The 22,287-nt window shown below is 40.5% G+C and overlaps 1 protein-coding gene across 2 annotated transcripts in view; it reads right to left on the bottom strand.

The window, feature by feature from the left end:
• PRKAR1B (protein kinase cAMP-dependent type I regulatory subunit beta) overlaps positions 1-22,287 on the bottom strand; it is a 151,099-nt gene that overhangs the window by 62,959 nt on the left and 65,853 nt on the right. The window contains exons 5-7 of one of the 2 annotated variants that reach the window (XM_075179643.1): positions 6,288-6,349; positions 6,058-6,096; positions 1,957-2,003 (exon numbers count right to left, since the gene is read on the bottom strand). In XM_075179643.1, the coding sequence (XP_075035744.1) occupies positions 1,957-2,003; positions 6,058-6,096; positions 6,288-6,349 (148 nt within the window). The remainder of the gene's footprint in view (positions 1-1,956; positions 2,004-6,057; positions 6,097-6,287; positions 6,350-22,287) is intronic. The other variant, XM_075179644.1, reaches the window with a different exon arrangement.

Below are 22,287 nucleotides of genomic sequence, written 5' to 3'. Positions count from 1 at the left end.
TTAAAAGGTACTTCGCTTATTTAAAGACAAAAAAAAATGTGGGATTGCTGCTTTAAGTTTGAATGCTTTCCATAGCCTAGAGGTGTCAGATTACAATGACGACATTTACGGAATGATTTCTTAAGCTTATGAGGGGTGCACAAGTATAAGCCAAATTCAAGTAATGTAGCCTTGTAACTGAGATGGCCATTGGCATCTGAACACTGTAAATGCACAAGAAGCTTAGTCAAGCAAAACACATGCACTAAGTGAATATATTTTTAGGCTTCATACATGACACTACACCATCCCTTGTTATAAATAAAGTACTAAGGCAAATATAGACTAGCCCACATTAAATGTAAATGATTACTTCCTTAAATACAAATACAGGGATATTTAATCTGTAAAATTATCATCCAGTAAGGAGCGGGAAAATGTAAAAAAGGAAATGAAGATCAATTAATGCTGCTTGGTGATAATGTCATGCACACAAGCATGAATCATCAAGTTCCTCTTCCGACAGTCACTGTGAGGAGCACAGCTAAACAATTTAATGAGGAATGAAATGCCATGGGCAGCGCGGGAAAAGAAAGGAATCATTTTTAAATGTTGCTTAGTAGATCCAAGTTGCAGAATAAAACCTTAACCTGAGACCCCAAAGGGTAGATATATCAACCAATCAGATTCTAGCTAGGAGATAAATGATAGCTAGAGTCTGATTGGTTGCTATGGGCAACACTTCCACTTTTCCTTTTTAGAAGGTGTGACAACTCTACCCTTAACATCCCAAGCATTACAAGTAGATCCTATCCCATTAATATATAAATAAATATCTAAAAGTGCATATATAATGATGTTTCACGTGCATCTGTAATCTATCATTTTTTATCTGAAGTTATTTTTGCTTTTCTAGAAACCTTCCTACATATCTACTTTTTAGGTGTATCTGAGTATGTGTATGCTGTGTATAATCAAACCACTTCATTTTCATAAATGACTGATCACAAATACTGTCTGTGCGCACCTAACTTGAACAAGGCGAGCACATGTGAGTTTGGCATAGAGAAAACAGTAGAGTGAGCTATAATGATGAAGATAATAGTGAACTAATACTAAAGCTGGGTACACACTACAGAATTTTCCACCAACTTTTTATGCCGATCGAATTTACATGTGATCGATGTTCCGATCGCTCGGTCCATGGACTGCATACACACTAGCCTTGTTTAGGACGATAAAGGGAAGAGCGGACGTCCCTTTAGCGACTTTTTACAGCCATGTTGTCGTGAGCAATGACTATAATTTCGTACTCACAGTTGTGGATCGGTCGGAAGTTTATACACACTGCACACAACGGAAACGAGATTGGAACGAAAATATTTAACGGTACGACCAACCAAATGAGGCGACAATCGTCCACTTGGGCAGACTTTTAACCATCGTGTCACAACACACACTGACCCGACTTTTGAATGAGCGGTCGTATGTCGGCTGATTGAGCCGAATATTGGATGAAAACCGTGTAGTGTGTACACAGCTTAAGAAACATTTTCAGATTAAAACAATTGCGTTATACATGTCATTTTGCAAGACATTAACAAAATATAAATGTTAGTATTCTGTTAAAACCGACCTGTTTTTGTTTGAAATACTCAAGTTCCAAGAATAAACCAGATACAAAAGAAGGAGGACCGCCAGCAAAAAAGCATTTGATACATCATGTTAAAAATATTCCATGCTTTGTATACTTTGCAAAATAAATACATTCAAAATGTCATCACGCACAATGAGCATTTCTTAGAAAACTAGTATGTAGATTTATTTTCTTTTAAAGGTGAGTGTAAACGCTAAGGCAGGTCTTGAAAAGGCTTGTCGGTAGCAGACAGGGGTCATGATGCAATGCTATGCCTTGTCTCTAATGTAAAAGCAAACACTGATAGATCATGTACTGTGGATTTATACTGCAATACTCACATCAGCTTCGCCTTGATCAATGACGTAGAAGTTGTCGCCCTCGTCGCCTGAAAACCAAACAAAAATGGACAACTAAATATGTGTTTACTGTTGTTGTTTGAGTAGGTGATTACAGCACTTAAGAGTTACAGCTATTTGATTGTAATGTAAACAAGTATATACATCAACCTGAAGTGACAGCTGACAGTGTGACAAGGTATGGACAGTATGCCATACCGTCTGGTTGTTTAGGTGTGCTCTAACTGTACTGAATCAACCCCTTGTTCCACTGTTTAACTTTTTCAAAATCAGATAATGCAGTTCCGGAGTAGTCAATATAACATGCACCAACACCGGCATAGCAAAACGGGTATCCCTCCCTGCACAATCCTCTTCAATTACTGAGGCCAGGAACATGGCATAGCTGACTCATGAGGTGGAGGTCTTAATGCATTCATAGCTCTTTAACAAAACTGTTCAATAAGGTTTCATAGAGTTCTATTAAACAGCTATGGACAGATAGTAGTATTTGCAGTTTACCGGCAAATATAAGCAGGGTGTGGTTATATAGCAGTGGTTGGAAACAGGCAGGCTGGCGGTCCTTTACTTGGGCACACAGCTATATGTCCTGCTCAGACTTATTCCTCTGCTGTCTTATAACGTTACCAGAGTAGCCAGCTTCAACGTCACTCTCCTCTGCACACAGGAGCGAGGTCATGCAGGCTCATTCATTCAGAGCAGGAGGAGTACGTGCTGGGTATTCTGCATGTGGGGAGGTCTGAGTGGCATGGGAGGGCATGTGGACTGGTCTGAGTGGCATGTAGGGAGGTCTGAGTGGCATGTAGGGAGGTCTGAGGGGCATGTAGGGAGGTCTGAGTAGCATGGGAGGGCATGTGGACTAGCCTAAGTGGCATGTACGAAGGTCTGAGTGGCATGTAGGGAGATCTGAGTGGCATGGGAGGGCATGTGGACTGGCCTAAGTGGCTTGGACGAAGGTCTGAGTGGCATGTAGGGAGGTCCGAGTGGCATGGGAGGGCATGTGGACTGGTCTGAGTGGCATGTAGGGAGGTCTGAGTAGCATGGGAGGGTATGTGGACTGGTCTGAATGCAATGTGGGAAGGTCTGAGCGGAATGTAGGGAGGTCTGAGTGGCATGGGAGGGCATGTGGACTGGTCTGAATGGCATGTAGGAAGGTCTGAGCAGAATGTAGAAAGGTCAGAGTGGGACGTAGAGGAGTTTTGAAGTTTGGGCTGTTTTTCATTCTTGAAACTAAAAGAAATGTGTGTCTTTTTCTGAAGGTTGGCGGTCCGCACATGTAGCCCACGATGTATGTCAGGTTGCCCATCACTGCTAGATGGGGTAGGCATGATATATTGAGCAGGGCTTGTCCAGAATATCTGTTAAGACTTTCCCTTTGTATTTGTTCAGAAAACAATAGTCAAAAGTAAACATTTTAGTTACGAAAACAAACAGCAAACTTATTTGGAACATAGCCTAAAATCAAGTTTAAGCTTATTCTGAAAGTGTAACGTAATGTAACCTTGTCACATAACAGAACAAATAGCTATAGAAACATTCAAGGTCCCTGTGTTACAATGATACCATATTTGGCTCTGCCATGGAGAGAGCACAGTCCCCAGAGATTTGGATACATTGTTTTAGTTAAAGTCTGGTCTCTTTGCCAAACCCACAGTGCAGTTTTTTTGCAGTCCATGTCATAAATGTGCAGGGTAAAGGACGGCAGAGGAAACCTGATCATCTGAAAAGTCAGTCATTTCTGAGATCCAGACAGTTAAAGGGGTTGTATCAGAAGAAAAAGAACATTTAAGATGTTTATGTTGTGGCCAAATAACTGAAGTTTTACATCAACTAGCATATCTTTGCTGCATGCTTTCCTATTAATTGTTTTACCGTACGGCTTACCCTCCCCTTTACAATAATAATGGCATTCTTCCTGTCCTAGGCTGTCTGCAGTCTACAACCACATTATACTCTCAAGTATTCATGCTGACGCCCAATATAGGCAGATCTATAACAGAGCGTTGCGTCATCCACTGTCCGTGCTGGCAGTGCTCCTTCCCCACATGGCCCTGCTCCACTACTAAGACCTTAGCCAGCCTGCTACACATCTCCACTGGAGAAAAAGCACTGTTGCTAGACACATAGGGAGGTCAATGAAATCTCCACCTCCTGGTCTTTAAGGGCATACTTGCATACTCGCCTGAATTTCCCGAATCCTGCATTGCAGGTCGACGCCATGATGACATGATTGGGTCAATATCCCAACCCCTCACTCCCCCACACCTAAAGCCTGGAACCATCAAAAGTTGCCAAGTATGATTTAGGTCCAGCTGTTATCCTATGTACAACATGGACAATATGGGGCTGATAAGATGGGTGTAATATAGTACTTGTAAAAACGGTGCTGTTCTCCAACAGAGCCCCAGATGTAGATCGAGACATTAAGCTCCTCTGAAAAATTCAGAGTAGGGGGTCACTGGTGTGCCTCACTTCACGTTAGTAGATATAAAAGATTGTATTAAAGGGGATCTGTGTTCAAATGGATCAAATATTACAATGGTTAGAAGACTATGGGGAAGATTTATCAAACCTTGTAAAAAGGGAAAAGTGGGGATGCTGCCTATAGCAACCAATCAGATTCTACCCATCATTTATCTAGTACATGCTAGAAAATGATAGCAAGAATATGAATGGTTGCTATGGGCAACACATTTTTTTTATCCACCCTTATGTAAGATATTGAAAAGGACATGTACATTGTAACAAACCAAGCACTCCAGCGACAAGGAGTGCTACTTTTATGGCTGAAGTGCTTGGTTTGTTTGGGCCCCCACAAAACAAGCTAACAATGGGCATAAGCCACCTAAGGTAACAGCGCTGTCAATGAACTCTACAGTGGCAAGATGTTGTTGTTATCATCTTCAGCCTCATCCTTACCCTCATCAATGTGTACATCATTCTAACACAATATTAATTCAACCCCACAGGAAACCACCATTACAGAAGTCTCTATAACATAAATGTCAAAAACAAAAATGTAAAAAAAAAAGCATTTACCTTTTTAAAGAAAAAAACACATATTTTATAAAGGTGATACTTTACTGTAGAAAAACATAAAATTGGCAACATGTCATTTTACCCAAATAAAAAGGTGGAATTCCACACTTTATATGCTTGTGAGGATGGAGGAACAGCGAAAAGCCGTCCACGCTTATTCCACAAGCCATGACATTGGGAAAGGTGGGGAAATGTATTTTAGTCCAGCGCAGTGGAGAATACTTTCCGTGTTGTGCAAGGTGTTGAAACGATTTAGAGTAGTCACCTGTGAACTGAGATCATACACTGATAGCTTGAGCAAAGTGATTCCCTTAATTAGACTTTTGGGAAAGCACCTTGAAAAATTGAAGGAGGAAATGAAACAAAGAAATTACGCTAACTATGTTGGACTTGTAGATGAAGTACTTAATCGCTTCGCCAGGATCGAAGAGATTCAGATGTCAACTTGCTCACCATGAGCTCAATGCATCTCTTGTGACCTGGGACAGTGGGAGATAAAGAGAAGACATAGCTCTTAAACCTAGGATTAAGTTCTGCCTACTCTCCTAGAATGCCCGGGAGACTCCCGAAATTTTGGGAACTCTCCCGGACTCCATGGAGAGCAGGGCAACCTCCCTAATCCTGCCCGCTTCGTTGGTGAAGTGGGTGGGGCTAATTGTGTCATCCTGGCTCCGCCCCCTGCTATAATAGGACGAAATTTGTATTGTATAGCAGGGGGCAGGGTATAATGACACAATTAGCATTGCCACGTCCCCAAGACACCGCCAACTTTGGAGATCTCCCGGAGGGGTGATCTCCAAAACTGGCAAGTATGATATATATATAAAAGTAGTATTATTGTATACAGAAAAAAAGTGCATTATCGTTAATTGCATTTCATGTCTTATTTATGTAGGCTTAAATAGGCTGATATATATATATATTCACACTTGTACGATTTTTATCAGTCCTCTAAAATCAAATAAGAGCTATCAGTTTGTACATATTTGGCAAAGTGTTCACTTGCACTAAAGACACTTTATTAAATACATTTTTCATGTTTACCTTTTACATGTCTGTAGTATTCTTGAATCCATTTTAATTCTTTATTCTCAAGTTTATAAGACAAGTGTCAAGACCAGGGGAAACAAAAAGAAAGGGAGCGGTAGGAAGGTTTAGCATAATGAACATCAGGACTCGCATATGACAGCCCACAATGTGGTTATGGCTACATACAAAGTGTAAGTTCTGTGTAATCATGGTTAACGAAAGCTGTGCATCTATGGTATTCTTACCTTGCAGTATCACAGTCTCGCCAGCAATGTGATTGACAGGGAACATGGCATCAAAAATATCACTGTAAGAAACGTAAGAGATGTAAGTGATTTGAAACGGAGAGGCAGGTTTATTTAGTATGACAGGCTGTCTAGCAATATTAAATGCATTATGCAGGCCGTCTCTTGTTTACTTCCTAAAAAAACAACTACGAGCAGGTTTGAAACTTCAGAATTTCGATCCCTATGCATTTTGCTGATGCAAGGAATTACACGGCATCTTGAGATCCTAAGACATGTCACTCTGTAATGTACACATGGAACTGAATCCTGATATGTTATATCCATTCCTGTGATATTTGTATTTAACGGTCAGCAGAAACTTTCGGCATAGCACATTCAATGTTAGCAACACTATTCTGGATGCTGGTACACTTGATAGCAAGTAACAGGAAGGAAGCAGTGTGTCAGGACTGTGTATTATTAATAATAATAATAATTATTATTATTATTATTATTATTATTATTAATAATAATAATAATAATAACCTTATAAATATAACTAGCACAGATCCATGGACCAGAAACATTGCCACACGTCTTGTCATGTGCGGCTTTACACATCTGGGCTGCCAAAGATGCATCAGACCAATGTATTGTAAGTTCAGCTAACAGTGGGTCCAACCAGGGATAGAAGATCCTGAGCGTGATTAGCAGTATTTCTCATAGCATCGGATGTGAGCTTTCACTCGTCCGCTGAATGTAATTACTAATTACTAATGAGGTGATGTCGAAGTGATGTGTTTATTATGCAAATGGCAGAACATCAACACACTGTACCCCTTTTGAATCTGTAAATTAATCTTGGCGCAAGATAAGGCTCTAGACATTAGTCTTGGCACCAGATATGGTTCTGCATATTGAGTTTGGCACAAGAAACGGCTCTGAATGCTACTCCTGACAACAAATATGGCTTTGTACATTAGTATGGCTCTGCATGTTAAGCTTGTGTCAAAGTCAAATAATTAGATATGGTCATTTCAAACTAATATCTATCAATCTGATTGTATATGTCTGAAATTATGCGAATAGCCCGCTACCGCGTGGAGGAGCGCTTTTGACCGCAACACGTGTGAACACTTATACACACATTTACAGGAACACATACACTTGTAGTTAGTTCATATTAAAAAATAGTTGCATAGTTACATAGTTATTTATAATGAAATGTAGCAGAGTTTATAGTTAAATATTATAATGTTATATACACTTTATTGAGATCTAAGGTTCAGATGACAGGAAACACATATTGTTTGGTATCATTCTAATTCCCTATTTATTTGCAGACGTCAGCTAAGATATCGCTCCTTGCGTATGCAAGTTATGGATTATATGGAATAAATGATCAGAATTGTATTGTGTGTGTAAAGTAAATAGACCAGTTTGAACCAGCTTTCGGTGGGAAGATTAGTATGCATCCTTTGGAGAGCTGACCCCCACCCTTGGAGGGCATCGTTTGAACTGGCCAATGACCTGCATTACACTGGACCGTCCTGAAGCCTGAACCTATGGAAACATGCCAAATCATCTGTATTGTTTTCACTGTATCACTGACTGTATATAAGCAGGAGTTCTGGGCTCAGCAGACACTCTTCTCAACCACAGACTTCAGGACTGAATGACTGTATGCTGGATCCAGGGCACCTGCGTATGTAATCGGCTTTACTTATATTATTGAATTGTGCTTTGGAACCACACAATTGGAAGTGGACAATCGTCATTGGATAGCGACTAGACGTACATAACACTTGGCACCAAGAATGGCTCCCTCTTACATCTGCCCAGCTAGCGGTTTACTGAGCCAAAGCTGAAAACTGTTGTGCAGGTACATGCATTCATACTACTTTTGCAGTATACACAAAGGCATGTCCTATGAGACAATAAGGGAAACAGAAGGCAACGTGTTATAACATTATGCCAAGATATGCATGAAGGAACTCTTTCAAACCATATAAAATACCATAGACTACACAGCCACCTCATGACTATCATACACGTGGATAGGGACCTGTACACCTTTAGGAGCAGCCTAACTATTACTGGCCAGAAGTTTGTCTTATAAATACAACTCACTCTTTCACTCTTTTCTTTAAGTCTGTTCAAAGAATGGATATCTTTATTAATTCTGTATAAAAGATGTGTGAGTTGTAGATGGTATGGGACTTAGGGCAACAAGTGTTGTCTCCCTACAGGCTCCAATTATGTCACTCCAACCATGACTACTTGTTCCTATGGAGCACTGTACTTTTTGTTCAGATGATATATAAAGGTCAACTTATTTCATACTTGGCCACTCTCCCAGAATGTCCGGGAGAATTGCGAATTCTGGGTAGGTCTCCCAAACAGAGCAGACCATTCTCCCACATCCCGCCCACTTCCAATGAAGGATGGGGGTCTCCATGACATGATTTTTCGTCACTGCGTCGCAGGCGATGGGGTCAAAATTTCCGCTCACCCCCCCCCCCACACACACACTACCACCACCCACCAACACTTTTGGAGTTCCTGGAAAAATAGTAGACATGTATGAGTAATTTATGGGCTCGACAATAAGTCAGAACATGTATTTCCCAAAGTATCATATCATAAATGACAATTTACACCACTATACAGTGATATGATGCACTTACATATGCTTTTGTTTCAGTAATCCTGTATTGGCATCAATATATGTGTACTTTATTTCCTATATTGCTATTAATGAAAGTGGGCAATGTTTCCTGTATGGCTGTAGCTTTATTTTCTGTATTATTGTCAATGCATGTGAGCTTTATTTACTGTATTGCTATTAATGTAAGTGGGCTTTATTTCCTGTATGGCTGTCAATGTATGTGTACTTTATTTACTGTATTGCTATGTACAATGCAAGGGGTGCAAATGAATTTATTATTTTGTACATAACTTAAATACTGTCTGTTTTTTTCATGTAGGACACAATTACTTGATAGCTTTATTTTTACACTGAAATTTGAAGTTGATCTAGGTCATGTCCTACCCCAATTATAAATCTGTCCCCACATTTTAAATTTATCTCCCCTTCCAATGCAACATGGTGTTGCCCAGGTGAAAAGTTACTATTTTTTTGCTTTAATTTCCTTAATAAATCTGGCCATTTGTCTTCCAATTGGAAGGTTACTGCCAGTTATGTTTACAGTCACTTGAAAATGGGTTCTTTTTTAATTATGGATCCCAGGGTACTCTGTAATTATTTTGTTGCTTTACTACACTGCATAGTGCACAATGAAGTAAGCAACAAACCACTCAGGGAGAACAAATTTATGCCGAGCTATGCCAACTCCAAGTAAAGCTCTCTCCAGCCCACACAGCAATAGACTGTGATGTGTAGAGGAACTGGGTTGGGTACAAAATGTTGACAATGAACATGTTGCCAGTCAGAATGTTGGCACCATAATTTTGACAGTCAGAATGTCGACATTGCCAGTTTAATTCTAATCCTTTATAGTGCCTGTCGACTTTACAACCTGTCGACATTAACAATGTTGACATTTTAACCGTGTGGACCTAATGAACATGTCAACATTCTGAATGTCAACCTGTTCCCTGTGTAAGCACTGTCTGTCAACATTATGGTGTAAACATTCTGAATGTCAACATGTTAATTGTTGACATTTCAATTGCATCCCTAGGAACCCGGCTCGAGAATATGTGTAACACAGTCTGACAGCTCGATCAGAACCCGGAGCCTTCATTAGAAAAAAGTAATTGCCGGGAAAGACTCCTATCGGATGCGCTGTCCCGACATGACTTCAGCAGTAAATTGCCCCAAAAAAGTCATCTGTCATCATTACGATGACAGATGATACTTAAATGGGCAATAATATGAAACATCTAAAATAGACCCCAAAGCCTTTTAGTAATTTAGTACTACATTTCATGCAACCGGTTAATGTTAAAAAGCAAGCAAATACACTATTTGCAGTTAATATACACAAAAGGCTGTTGCTGAGCTGTATAAAATACATAAATATATATGAAATAACTGGTTTGCCTTTACTTAGCTAAATATGTCCACCCTATTTCCCTTGACTGCAACAGGATGCCACGTAAGGAGGGAAGTGCTTCTCTACCTAAGTACGCATTGTTTGAGTGGCAACTTTGCTGTACAGCAAGGACTGGTGGATTCATACACAGGGGCGGGGCTAGTGACATCACAGTAGCTCGGATGACTGCAATCTCTGCATTTTGACCTGTATGAGAACCTGTCATGATTCTGCCCTAAAGATACGCGGGACTTCAGCTGTCTGGAATGGAGAGGGGAGGTAATACTTTACCTCAACAGAGCTGCAGTGAAATGTCACCTTAACAATGAGCAATTTATTTGCCTATAGGACTCTTTTGGGCTTTTGGTGTACTCTAGTTATATTTTTTTTATAAGTCTCAAAAAAGAAAAGATATATAACATATTATATTGTAAACAGATTCAAACTAGTTTTTAAAGCAAGTATTTTGCACTAAAACATTTATAACATTTTTAGGACCAATACAACTAAAATACAAGTAGCCGCATGTAACACAGCTCTTAATAAAATTCTCAAATATAAATGTACATTCCTTTGGAGTTTATCACAGCTCCAGATATTCGGCATAAAGTTTTGATCATAGAGGATAAAGAGCCTACTTAAGTGCACTGTAGGCTGCTGCTTTCAGTGCTCAATTATTATTATTCTTTATTTATACAGCGCCAACATACTGTAATACACAGCGCTCTACAGGAAAAGTCCAACACTCCCATCAGTCTCTTTCATGAGAAGCCATATATCAACCAGCATGTTTTTTGGCTTGTGGGAGAAAACGTATGTGAAAATGTGGAGAACATATAAACTTCCCACCGATAAGTCTCTGGTTGGGATTGAACCCATGGCTGTGAGACAGCAATGCTAACCACTGTGTCACTGGTACACCTGCACAAATACACACAATGAAGTATAGAGAAAAACGTCTGTAGAGAAAGACGTGACATATGTATAGGACAAGGAATATCAGTTAGATATTTAGGACTGTTTACAGAAATAGCCTGGTACATATGTCTGCCCTCTTATATTACACAAGGACTGTGTCAATATAATTTCAGTAAAATTTTACATTTTACAGTAACACAAAACCGAAAAAAAAATCGCCTTATTTAATATAGTTATATTCTTGTGAATGTTATTAGTCACTCTGTTATATATGTAAAACTTTCAGCAGCATTTCACAACTGATACATTGCGGGAAGATATCTTTTATACCCCATTCATATTCATACTGCACCAAAATCCCGGGTTTTTGCTGAGGCGAGCTCAAACGACCCGGGTCTTGGTGCAGTATGAATGGTACAAGTCAAAAATCCCGGGTCTTCAACCCGGGATTTATCGAGGGGTAATTCCCGGGTCGGACCCGGGTTGCCTGCACTATAAATGGTGCAACCCGGGTTTTTCAACCCGGGTTGCACAGAAAACAAGCTGATTGGCTGTCTGCCTGTCTCTGGAGGATGATGTCATCGGTGGGAGCCCGTGGAAGAAAAAAAAACAGTCACCTTTCAATGACATCACCATTTTTCAGCCAATGAAAACTGCTCTGGTGATGACTCCCACAAATTGCCAGGGCACAGACTTGTGCAGTATGAATGGGGTCAACCCGGGAAATTCCCGGGTCCGAGGTGCAGTATGAATGGTGTTTCTGAGCTGGGACGCTCCGAGCCCCGGCAAAAACCCGGCTTGAAAAACCCGGGATATTGCCAGGGCGGCAGTATGAAAGCGGTATTAGGGGTATATTTACTAAACTGCGGATTTTAAAAAGTGGAAATGTTGCCTATAGCAACCAATCAGATTCTAGTTATCTTTTATTTAGTACATTCTACAAAATGACAGCTAGAATGTGACTGGTTTCTATAGGGAACATCTCCACTTTTTCAAACCCACAGTTTAGTAAATATAAGTCTCTTTCTATTTCTCAAATGAGTGATAACAGAGAACAGTAGCTACCACTCAGCTGCACAGAAAACCTAAATACACTATCAGACACATCATTTGCTGCTAACTTTTACATATATATTTGTGAATCCCATTAGTAGCTCTTTAATATAAGGCAACTTGTATAGTGGTTGTTTAGTGCAAATCAGATTCCACTATGGCTTCCCCAACGCCAATCGAAGCTGTAATTCAAAATTGGTAGTGATCCGCATTATCACGTGTTTTCAAATCTGTTACTTATACAACTCTCAGCGATCATACACATGAGCCTTAAAAAAGAATACCTGTTACACGCATTGTATGTTTGTTAAACGGATTGCTTGTTAAACGCACAATAATGCTTGTAAAACGCATTGGGGTATATTTGCTAAACTGCAGGTTTGAAAAAGTGGAGATGTTGCCTATAGCAACCAATCAGATTCTAGCTGTCATTTTGTAGAATGTACTACATAAATGATGACTAGAATCAGATTGGTTGCTATGGGCAACATATCCACTTTTTTAAACCCACAGTTTAGTAAATATATCCCATTGTATGCTTGTAAAACCCTGTGCTGTCTTCGATTTAGCAGAGTGTTCTGTACTCTGTGCTTAATGAGTACCCTCATAGAACACCAATTGTAGCAAGTTATAATGCTTGTGAATGCTGCAAACAACAATTGAAATTGGTAGCAATAGCTATCAGGGTTAAAGTGCTTTTTACAAGACTTTTGCGCCTTGAACATATACTGATTTAACACGTGTCTACGGGCCGTTAAAAAGCAAAGTCTCTCATGAGCTTTCAAGCATCCTACTTTGTTTGGACATGTAGAGTAGACAGGACCTAGGGCTGAGACTATGCGTTACCTTTTCTTTCTATACTATTACTGCACTGCAGTGACACATCAGCAGTCCCTCTGACTAAAACTCTTGACACATCTCCTCTTCTATGGATCATCATCTCCCACCGTCACCCTCCTTAAAGTGCACCTGTCACCTTAATAGTGGAGGAAGCCATTTTGTGGCCTAAACCAAATGCAGCCTATACATTCAATAAGAACCTGTCACATCACAGAGGCACATTCATATATCCAATTCTTAAGGCTTACACAATTATAAGACTCAAAAGGCAAATCTACAACCTAAGACCTCTGTCATAAATTCAGGCTTTACTCAAAATATATATTTAGTGTGACGACTACACAGCATAATTTAAATTGTTTAATCTCAGGTAAAATGAAGAGCTGCTCATGTACTGCAGTAAACCATAACTAAACAAAGATTCATAAAAATTACATGTCCCATTACTCACCGTAAGTGGAATTGCAGGAGCAAGAAGGAAAAGCATGATAGTTGTTCTCAAATATATCGGATCGTATAAAAACACTGCAAATTAAACCTCTGAAATGCTGCCCTTGAAGTGAAACCTCTAGAGGGTAAATTTACCAAGCTGCAGTTTCCGGCAGGTTTAAAAAGTGGAGATGTTGCTTACAGCAACCAATGAGATTCTAGTTATCATTTTGTAGAATGTACTAAATAAATGATAACTAGAATCTGATTGGTTACTGCAGCTTGATAAAATGTACCTCTAGGTATTGGTACAAGTATATTTGGAATTATTAATGAACACCTCAGGAACCCAACAATTCTCTCCCATGATCCTCCAGGACTCACATCCTGGTGTTTCAGTGTAAACCGCATCAGATGAAGTATTTTTTTTACTTGGTCTTGTCAACAGACTCCATCTGCAGTTGCTTACAATCAAACTCCAACCTGAGGGCGCTGGAGAGTCAGGGGCTGCAAGAGATTGTTGTCTGCTATCAGGTGAAACCATACAACTAGTCAAGTACAAATTGATTCCTAGCATGCCTCCTACTGCTAGCCAGAGCCACGGGGGCTGCTCCATGCAGGCTTGTGATTGGTTCTTCCCCTTACACACCATTTGAAGATACAGAGCTTTATTGATTTAATGTTTCCTGATTATAGAGTGAGCAAAGCCCTGAGAAAAATGGCTGTATATAGATAGCAGCCCCCAGGGCTGTGGTAAAGGGTAGAGAGCACATTTGGAAAAAGAATTCATAGGTGCAAATGCAGCTTTAAGGCTACACAGTGGCCACTGACACCACAAGATTTCACAGGGCCCCCCAAGGATAAACAAAAAAAAAATTTTTTTTTTTTTTTTTTAAAAAGATGGTTAAACAGAAAAACTAGCAAGGTTTAGAAATAAACATAACTGATTTTATTTATAACTCAGCTTAGCTGTATGTCTATATTCTATTACCTTTCTAAAACATTCAATAGAATATAGTGCCTATTCTAGAAATCAACATATGTGGATCAGTGGCGCACGCTAACAAAGTGCTCCTACATACGGCACTGTACTATACAGCAGCTGCGCCGCTGTCAAAGAAGCGTCCGTGGCGGTGCTGTATTGTATACAGCATGCGCAGCAGCTCTCTCGCTAGTTTTTGGGGGGTTTTTTTCAGTGGGGGGGAACCCCCCCCCCCTAGCAATCCTGCGTGCGCCCCTGTGGATAGTATATATATATATATATTATGTTGGTAACGTCCAGGAGTACCTGGAGGGCAGGAGGGAGTGGGTGTGGCTACACAAATTGCATCACTTTGGCCCCACCCCCAGTGACCAATGCCAGACAGAGAGGCAAGAAGACCCTGCTTGCAAGTATACAATCTATGGGTTATATATTACACATATAATCCTAAAACACGTGCCTAAAGATATTGGCGTACTTGGTCAGACGTCTTTCCATTAAAACCTTTTGCTGTACACTCTGTTAAGTAAACGTTTAAACCAAACGTAACTTGGTACCAGGTTCGGAATGTGTTGAATATTATGTATCCAGGCTGTGTTTATGGTCAAATTCCATCATACAGTTTTAGAGATAAAAGTGTATCTCTATGTACAAAGCTGTAGCTTAAGGACAAATAAAAATGTTATGTTTTGTAACCAAAAATAAAATCTTCATAAAATATATGATTTTTATCTTTTAATTTAAGGGGAGAGGGGATATTTCCATGTAATAATATGAAGACTCAGAAAGGTACAGTATTGAGGTAAGAGGACGTTAATGTAAGTCTTCCCTTAAGGATTAGAATCTTGGGAACAAGGAAGCTGCACTCTTTGGCTACAGCAGCAGGCCCAACCAATGCATTGCCCTGTAGATTTCACACAAAGCTGCGGATAGATAGATAGATAGATAGATAGATAGATTATAGATATAAGATAGATAGATAGATAGATAGATAGATAGATAGATAGATAGATAGATAGATAGATGGTAGATATAACATAGATAGATAGATATAACATAGATAGATATAAGACAGACAAATAGATATACAGATAGGTATGAGATAAATAGATATGAGATAGATAGGTATGAGATAGATAGATAGATAGATAGATAGATAGATAGATAGATAGATAGATAGATATAGATAGATAGATAGATAGATAATGAGACAGATATGAGATAGATAGGTATGAGAAAGATAGATAGATAGATAGATAGATAGATAGATAGATAGATAGATAGATAGATAGGTATGAGATAGATAGATAGATAGATAGATAGATAGATAGGTATGAGATAGATAGATAGATAGATAGATATATAGATAGATAGATAGGTATGAGATAGATAGATAGTTAGATAGGTATGAGATAGATAGATAGATAGATAGATAGATAGATAGATAGATATGAGATAGATACTGATAGATAAATAAATAGATCAATATATATGAGATGGATGGATAGATAAAAAAATCTGCCTGCATTTTTCTCCACAACGTTGATGCTTTAAGGAGGAAGTGACTCTTCCTTTCTATTGTTGACAGGAAATGCCGCTGGCACTTTATAAAATATTTATTTTTAAATTAAATCTGTATTCCCAGCATCAATGTTTTTCAAACACGTTTAGTAGCAAGAAGCTTTTTATACCTTAAGATGTCTGAAAATTCCTTTTGCCATCAAAGGTCATAGACCTGAAGACCCCAAGGTTCAAATTCGGTAAAAAAAATGTTGTAAAGATGTTCCTGGCTGAGCATGATGTTCCAGATATTTCATGCTGAAGCCTGCTCACGTTGATGCATGAGATGTTAAAATGGCAGCTCTGAAATATGCTGCTCTAGGGAGTCTATACACTTACAATACCCTTCCTGGCTCTCGGCCATAAGACCTGAGCCTAATCCTCTCCTCGTATGTGATCAGGTTTCCTCTTATTCTTCGTCTATTTCAGACAATGGGGAAAAAAATCACTTCAATTTGATCTGTAAACATAACTTCCACATGTTCATAATACAGACAGGAGCCTTTCCCGAAAAATGACACTGAACACCTCCACCTGGCTATGGCAGTAATAACGGGACATGAACTGTCTACAATTTATACTTAAAGTACACCTGACACCTCAACATATCTTTTTTGTTCATGAAATTATACCTTAAGAGTTGTGGGTGTATACACAAACACACAGCCTAATTTAGAGCATACTTGCCAACTCTCCCGGAATGTCCAGGAGACTCCTGAAATTCGGGTCAATCCCACGGACTCCCGGGAGAGCAGGCAAATCTCCCGCATCCCGCTACTGCCGTCTCAAAATGACACGATTTACGGTGAATCGCGTATTTTTAGCCCCACCCCCGCGACAAAGCGGCATTTCCGTTCATGGGGGGGGGGGGGGGGGGGGGGCAAAATGCCGCGTTTGGCCGCGCCTCTCTCCCAGAAAGAACTTGCCCAAAGTAAGCAAGTATGATTTAGAGTTAAACGTAAGTAACCATTCAGCCGCAAAAATCTGTTTTATTATGCATGAGCTAAACACAAACTTCAACTTGCCCTACACCTAGGGGGAAAGCATGCAGTAGGAGTGTGTACACAGAAGCTTAGCATGCCCCCCTGGAGATGTGGCCTATTTAAAGTAAGAAGCACACCTGTTGCAGGCCCCAAAGGGCTGCTATATATATATTCTGTATAACATAGATTTTTTTTACAGACTCGATTCTCCTAGGGAATTTCGGACAATGGTTGGGACTGGTATCACATTATACCCCCAAATTGTGGGTTTCCCTGTTATAATATGACCAGCCCAGCCTGGCATAACCTTGAGCTGATCCCTACTTTTACAGAGGGGACCCCTCTCTCGCTGTTCCCTCTGCCATTAGCGGTGAAGAGCACAGGCTATAGTTTATTTTAGGGGAGGCATGTTTCTGTAAAACTTTTTTTTTTTTTTTTTTTAACTTGCTAGGGATCATCATCATCATCACCATTTATTTATATAGCGCCACTGATTCCGCAGCGCTGTACAGATAACTTATTCACATCAGTCCCTGCCCCATCGGAGCTTACAGTCTAAATTCCCTAACACACAGAAGTGCCACCGTGCTGCCCACTTACTCTGACTTAATCTGACCTGTTTTAGATCATATAATTATTTATGTACATGTATTATGGTTTGTTCATTAAATTAAAGATTCCTATATATCACACTCAGAAAACAAATAAACATAATTTCTAATTTTTATTTTTTTTTAAAAAACAGTATCAAGTAGCAATCATCATTTACTGCGGCCACATTAAGATAAAATACACGTGTTAAGCCACAATTTTGATTTAATCTCTAACATACGGGCCACAAAATAGCAGCTGACTCTAAACGAGACGCGCCTTTATTAACTCAAAAAAAGGTTATTTACTGTGTGTGGTCTTAGTAAAATTGCTCAGCCAGATCTACCCTAAATGTAAAAAAAAAACCAAAAAACATATACTCATGTGAGCTGATTGTGGGTGTAGCAGTGCAGAATATAAGTATGGCTGGGCAGATCGGACACACAGAATGTTAGAAGATATGCATGGACATAATAATTAATCACAACATAACACACATTGATATTAGAAGCACCGTCTTGCTTACTTATAATTACTAGCTGACTGTGATTACAGCTCCTTATAGTTAGAACACATAATCGAAGCACAAGATTAATGTATTACTTCCCACAATGAAAAAAAATATGACTTAAACAAAAGTGTAGAGTTATTATGTCAGCAATGCCTTGGGCAGAGATTCTCTGAAACTGAAATGGAAGAAGGATTATAAAAATCAATGTAATCATTACGCAGATCATTAACTTGACATATTGGGACTCTTTTTAAGGACACCACCTTTCTGTGTGTTACCTTAAGGCGCATTAAGGCTTTCATCTGAAAGAAAATGTCCAAATTCATTTTAATAAGTTCAGCGAAAGTAAAACGCAAGAACTGCAGCCTGGGGCACGGTATATTCTGTACAAAAGGGAAATATCATTATATTATACCTGCTGAAATATGTGCTAGTACACAGTGGTGAGAGGAAGTCTGTCAACGCTTTAGAACACAGACTATTTCAATATTACATTGACTGAAATAAGATCTGGGGGTATAGTTACTAAACTGAGGGTTTAAAAAAGTGAAGATGCTGCCTATAACAACCAATCAGATTCTAATTTATTTAGTACATTCAGCTAGAATCTGATTGGTTGCTATTAGGGATGAGCGCGCTCGGATTTCTGAAATCCGAGCCCACCCGAACGTTGCGGATCCGAGTCGGATCCGAGACAGATCCGGGTATTGGCGCCAAATTCAAAAGTGAAACTGAGGCTCTGACTCATAATCCCGTTGTCGGATCTCGCGATACTCGGATCCTATAAATTCCCCGCTAGTCGCCGCCATCTTCACTCGGGCATTGATCAGGGTAGAGGGAGGGTGTGTTAGGTGGTCCTCTGTGCTGTTTAGTTCTGTGCTGTTTAGTTCTGTGCTGTTTAGTTCTGTGCTGTTTAGTTCTGTGCTGTTTAGTTCTGTGCTGTTTAGTGCTGTGCTGTGCTGTGCTGTGCTGTGCTGTGCTGTGCTGTGCTGTGTTCTGCAGTATCAGTCCAGTGGTGCTGTGTGCTGTGCTCTGTCCTTCTGAGGTCAGTGGTGCTGCTGGGTCCTGTGCTGTGTCCTGTTCAGTCCAGTGGTGCTGTGTCCTGTGCTCTGTGCTTCTAAAGGCATAGTTATTTCCCCAATATTCCCCTGTGTTTAAAAAAATAAAAAAAAGTTTTTTTAAAAAATACCAAAAACTACTTTAATATTTTTTAATTACCACAAAATTTTCACAACCAATCCTGCAGTATAAGCCCATTGGTACTGCAATATTACCAAGTTCACACATTCAGCAGTAAAAGTCCAGTGGTACTGCAATATTACAAAGTTTACACATTCTGCAGTATCAGTCCAGTGGTGCTGTGTCCTGTGCTCTGTCCTGCTGAGTTCCGTAGTGCTGCTGGGTCCTGTGCCGTGTCCTGTTCAGTCCAGTGGTGCTGTGTCCTGTGCTCTGTGCTTCTAAGGGCATAGTTATTTCCCCATTATTCCCAAGTTTTTAAAAAATAAAAAAAAAGTAAAAAATAATAAAAAATTTAAAAAAAAAAAAATATATAATAATTATAACCAAATTTGCAAAACCAATCCAGCATTATAAGTCCATTGGTACTGCAATATTACCAAGTTCACACATTCTGCAGTATCAGTCCAGTGGTGCTGTGTCCTGTGCTCTGTCCTGCTGAGTTCCGTAGTGCTGCTGGGTCCTGTGCCGTGTCCTGTTCAGTCCAGTGGTGCTGTGTCCTGTGCTCTGTGCTTCTAAGGGCATAGTTATTTCCCCACTATTCCCAAGTTTTTTAAAAATAAAAAAAAAGTAAAAAAAAAAAAAAAATAAAAAAAAAAAAATATATATAATAATTATAACCAAATTTGCAAAACCAATCCAGCAGTATAAGTCCATTGGTACTGCAATATTACCAAGTTCACACATTCTGCAGTATCTTGTGCTACATATAATGGAGACCAAAAATTTGGAGGATAAAGTAGGGAAAGATCAAGACCCACTTCCTCCTAATGCTGAAGCTGCTGCCACTAGTCATGACATAGACGATGAAATGCCATCAACGTCGTCTTCCAAGCCCGATGCCCAATCTCGTAGTACCGGGCATGTAAAATCCAAAAAGCCCAAGTTAAGAAAAAGTAGCAAAAAGAGAAACTTAAAATCATCTGAGGAGAAACGTAAAGTTGCCAATATGCCATTTACGACACGGAGTGGCAAGGAACGGCTTAGGCCCTGGCCCGTGTTCATGACTAGTGGTTCAGCTTCACCCACGGATCTTAGCCCTCCTCCTCCTCCCCCCCCCTACAAAAAATTGAAGAGAGTTATGCTGTCAGCAACAAAACAGCAAACAACTCTGCCTTCTAAAGAGAAATTATCACAAATCCCCAAGGCGAGTCCAAGGGTGTTGGTGGTTGTCAAGCCTGACCTTCCCATCACTGTACGGGAAGAGGTGGCTCGGGAGGAGGCTATTGATGATGTAGCTGGCGCTGTGGAGGAACTTGATGATGAGGATGGTGATGTGGTTATTGTAAATGAGGCACCAGGGGGGGAAACAGCTGATGTCCATGGGATGAAAAAGCCCATCGTCATGCCTGGTCAGAAGACCAAAAAATGCACCTCTTCGGTCTGGAGTTATTTTTATCCAAATCCAGACAACCAATGTATGGCAATATGTAGCTTATGTAAAGCTCAAATAAGCAGGGGTAAGGATCTTGCCCACCTAGGAACATCCTCCCTTATACGTCACCTGAATAACCTTCATAGTTCAGTGGTTAGTTCAGGAACTGGGGCTAGGACCCTCATCGGTACAGGGACACCTAAATCCCGTGGTCCAGTTGGATACACACCAGCAACACCCTCCTCGTCAACTTCCTCCACAATCTCCATCAGATTCAGTCCTGCAGCCCAAGTCAGCAGCCAGACTGAGTCCTCCTCAATACGGGATTCATCCGAGGAATCCTGCAGCGGTACGCCTACTACTGCCACTGCTGCTGTTGCTGCTGTTAGTCGGTCATCTTCCCAGAGGGGAAGTCGTAAGACCGCTAAGTCTTTCACCAAACAATTGACCGTCCAACAGTCGTTTGCCATGACCACCAAATACGATAGTAGTCACCCTATTGCAAAGCGTATAACTGCGGCTGTAACTGCAATGTTGGTGTTAGACGTGCGCCCGGTGTCCGCCATCAGTGGAGTGGGATTTAGAGGGTTGATGGAGGTATTGTGTCCCCGGTACCAAATCCCCTCGAGATTCCACTTCACTAGGCAGGCGATACCAAAAATGTACAGAGAAGTACGATCAAGTGTCCTCAGTGCTCTTAAAAATGCGGTTGTACCCACTGTCCACTTAACCACGGACATGTGGACAAGTGGTTCTGGGCAAACAAAGGACTATATGACTGTGACAGCCCACTGGGTAGATGCATCCCCTTCCGCAGCAACAGCAACAGCTGCATCAGTAGCAGCATCTACAAAATGGCTGCTCATGCAAAGGCAGGCAACATTGTGCATTACAGGCTTTAATAAGAGGCACAACGCTGACAACATATTAGAGAAAATGAGGGAAATTATCTCCCAGTGGCTTACCCCACTTAGACTCTCATGGGGATTTGTGGTGTCAGACAATGCCAGTAACATTGTGCGGGCATTAAATATGGGCAATTTCCAGCACGTCCCATGTTTTGCCCACACCATTAATTTGGTGGTGCAGCATTACCTCAAGAGTGACAGGGGTGTGCAGGAGATGCTTGCGGTGGCCCGCAAAATTGCTGGACACTTTCGGCATTCAGCCAGTGCCTACCGCAGACTAGAGGCACATCAAAAAAGCTTGAACCTGCCCTGCCATCACCTCAAACAAGAGGTTGTGACGCGCTGGAACTCCACCCTCTATATGCTGCAGAGGATGGAGGAGCAGCAAAAGGCCATTCAGGCCTACACAGCCACCTACGACATAGGCAAAGGAGTGGGGATGCGCCTGAGTCAAGCGCAGTGGAGACTGATTACCGTGTTGTGCAAGGTTCTGCAGCCATTTGAACTTGCCACACGAGAAGTCAGTTCCGACACTGCCAGCTTGAGTCAGGTCATTCCCCTGATCAGGCTGTTG

The sequence above is a fragment of the Mixophyes fleayi genome, chromosome 7 (assembly GCF_038048845.1).
Source record: "Mixophyes fleayi isolate aMixFle1 chromosome 7, aMixFle1.hap1, whole genome shotgun sequence".
In the NCBI taxonomy this organism is placed as follows: Eukaryota; Metazoa; Chordata; class Amphibia; order Anura; family Limnodynastidae; genus Mixophyes; species Mixophyes fleayi.
This window is presented reverse-complemented; position numbering and strand designations above follow the sequence as displayed.